The sequence below is a fragment of the Fistularia commersonii genome, chromosome 11 (genome assembly GCF_037954325.1).
Source record: "Fistularia commersonii isolate RoL2024-O1a breed Wild chromosome 11, RoL_Fcom_v1.0, whole genome shotgun sequence".
Lineage (NCBI taxonomy): Eukaryota > Metazoa > Chordata > Actinopteri > Syngnathiformes > Fistulariidae > Fistularia > Fistularia commersonii.
In genome coordinates, this window is record NC_141294.1 from 6,385,536 (window position 1) to 6,388,154 (window position 2,619).

Genomic DNA, 2,619 nt, shown 5'->3' on the forward strand with positions numbered 1-2,619 from the left:
AGACAGCTGTTTGTTTGATTTATGACGGAGGTCACTGTTTACCCACGCGGTAGTTTATACGTGTGTATCCATATATATATATATATATATATATATATATATATATATATATATATATATATATATATATATATATACGAATTTAAACCCGACCTCGGAAATCAGAGAATAAATACACGCGGTCCACCCGGCAGCGGAGAGCGCTCCCTTCCCGGGCTGACGGACAGATGCGCACCGCGCGGCTGAATGACTGGCACCGGCCTTTACGCACAGTTACCACGGCTCCTGTGACCCCACCCTGCCACCCCACCCAGCCGAACGCGCAATTTTGAGCTACGAAATGATAATAATAATAATAATAATAATAGTAATAATAATAATAATAATAATAATAATGGAAAACCAAACTAAACGCCTCCGCTCTCCTCGTTACGCTCAGCAAGATGGGGGTTGAGGTGTGTATAGAAGTGACAATCGAAAACCTTTCAGTTGAGCGTCGATGATTTCCCACTATACCCCCGCCCTCCCATCACCAACTGCGCCCCAAACCCACTCCCACCCCCTTTTTTAAAAAAAAACCCTCAAGTATAATATCAACACACAACAAGGGGCTACAACTTGAAACTGCGTGGAGCGGAGTCACAGTGCTGGGCATGTATCCTCGGGAGAACACGGACGGGCCTGTTCCCGGAGCCGGGAGAGAGAGACAGCGACATAGAGGGAGAGAGAGATAGAGAGAGATAGAGAAAGAGAGGGAGAGAGGGAGAGAGAGAGAAGGAACCGTGTTCTCGACCCCCACCCCCACCACACCCCACCCCAACCCAACCCCCCACCTCACTTTCCATCTCCGGGATATTCACTGCAGATGCCGTGTAAATACTCACTGCAAACCTATTATACATAAAACACCCACTATATTCTTTCATAGTCCAGTGATTTATATATAACCTCGAGGATGAATACAAAAATTCTCGGGGGTAAACAAGTCCCGGCGCAGCGGTCCGGCAGAGTTCATTGGACCGGGGTCTGGACCCCGTGGTGCGGCGGCGTGTCCCCGTACACATCCTCGCTCCCCGGCAGCGCTCCTCCGGGAGGGGTCATGCGTTTCTCCTTCTGTCTCCTGTTACAAAACCAAACCCTCACCACTTCTTTCTCCAGGTGCAGACTGTCCGCCAGGCTGATTATTTCCGACGCTGCCGGCTTAGGGCACTTCAAAAAATGGCTCTCCAAAGCCCCCTTTACGCTTACCTCGATCGAGGTCCGTTTTTTCCGTTTCCTCCCCTGCGCGGCGATTTTGTCCAGGCTGGTCGGGCTGCCCGAGGTGGAGTCCGCCTCCTCCAGCCACTTGTTCAACAGAGGCTTGAGCTTGCACATGTTTTTAAAGCTCAGCTGCAGGGCCTCAAACCTGCAGATGGTGGTCTGAGAAAACACATTTCCGTACAAGGTCCCCAGGGCGAGCCCCACGTCCGCCTGCGTGAAGCCCAGCTTGATCCTCCGCTGCTTGAACTGCTTGGCGAACTGCTCCAGGTCGTCCGAGGTCGGCGTATCCTCGTCCGAGTGGTCGTGGTGGTTCTGCGGCCGGTGCTGGTGCTGATGCTGGGACGGTGGGTGGCCGTGCTCGCTGAGGTGCGGGCTGTGGTGCTCGTCGTGACTGTCTCTTAGGTTGTGGTGATGCATCCCCTGGCCGCTGCCGGGGATCAGCCCGTTGACGCTGAAGCCCGGCTGCGAGTAGATAAGGCTCTGGCCGTTCGTCGTCGCCATGCTCGGTATGTGCGCCGCCGTGGTGGTTCTCCACGCCCGGCCGTCGTGGTGGTTCCCGTGCGTCTGGTGCACCAGGTGCGGCGGCCGCGTCTGGTGCTGGAGGTTGCTGCTGGAGTTGTGCATGTCGTCCCGGGTGCCCTGCACCGCGGGTTTGATGTCCTGCTCGGCGCCGAGCGGGCTGGACGACCACGGGGCTCCCTCTCCGTGGGACAGCGCCGTGATCCACTGGTGCGCGTGGCTCAGCGTGTGGCTGTTGCTCTGCAGCGGGTAGTCTCCCTGCAACAGGCTCTGCGCGTCCCGGTACGCCGACGCTTGCTGCATGCTGCCGGGCTCCGAGTGCACGATGGATGCGCTGGAGGTGAGGATGCTGTAGTGGTTAGACGCTGCGGTCGCCATGACTCTCGGAGCCGGACTGGACGCGCTTATTAAATGAACCTCGCATTTGACAGCTCCTCTCCTGCCTACAGGCGGCTCCCAGGCGCTCTGCCAAGAGGACGCAGAGGCGCACCTGGACTCGGCCCCTCCCTCGCCGCTCATTGGACGCGGGAGGATGATGGACGTGGTCACCAGGGGCAACGGCGCAGCGATTGGTCGCGGGGAAGTCCCGGCGAACGCGGCTCTCTTTGTTGATTGGGGTGCGACTCGAGGCGCCCGTGGAAGCGGAGTCGGAGTGCGGCGTGGGGAGACGGAGCACCGGGATCAGCAGTGCAACTGTAAGATACAGTCGATTTACTTTGATAATCATGTTCTATCAGGACTGAGGTAGGCCAGTTCCTCCACAACCCGTGTCTTCTTGGGAAGATTAATGCCAAAGCTTTCTTATCTGGGATATGGAAAATTGGTCGGAGTGCACTTTAA

General features: G+C 56.1%; 1 protein-coding gene across 1 annotated transcript; it reads right to left on the reverse strand.

Annotated features, from left to right (window-relative positions):
• Positions 1–838: 838 nt before the first annotated feature.
• Positions 839–2,354, reverse strand: pou3f2b (POU class 3 homeobox 2b). Its single transcript, XM_086155856.1, has one exon. The coding sequence runs from the start codon at positions 2,296–2,298 to the stop codon at positions 1,012–1,014; it is 1,287 nt and encodes a 428-aa protein (XP_086011982.1). The 5' UTR covers positions 2,299–2,354; the 3' UTR covers positions 839–1,011.
• Positions 2,355–2,619: the final 265 nt, after the last annotated feature.

Excerpts from the sequence above, each read along its gene's own strand:
- pou3f2b (XM_086155856.1), bottom strand. The coding sequence starts at position 2,298 with ATGAGCGGCGAGGGAGGGGCCGAGTCCAGGTGCGCCTCTGCGTCCTCT.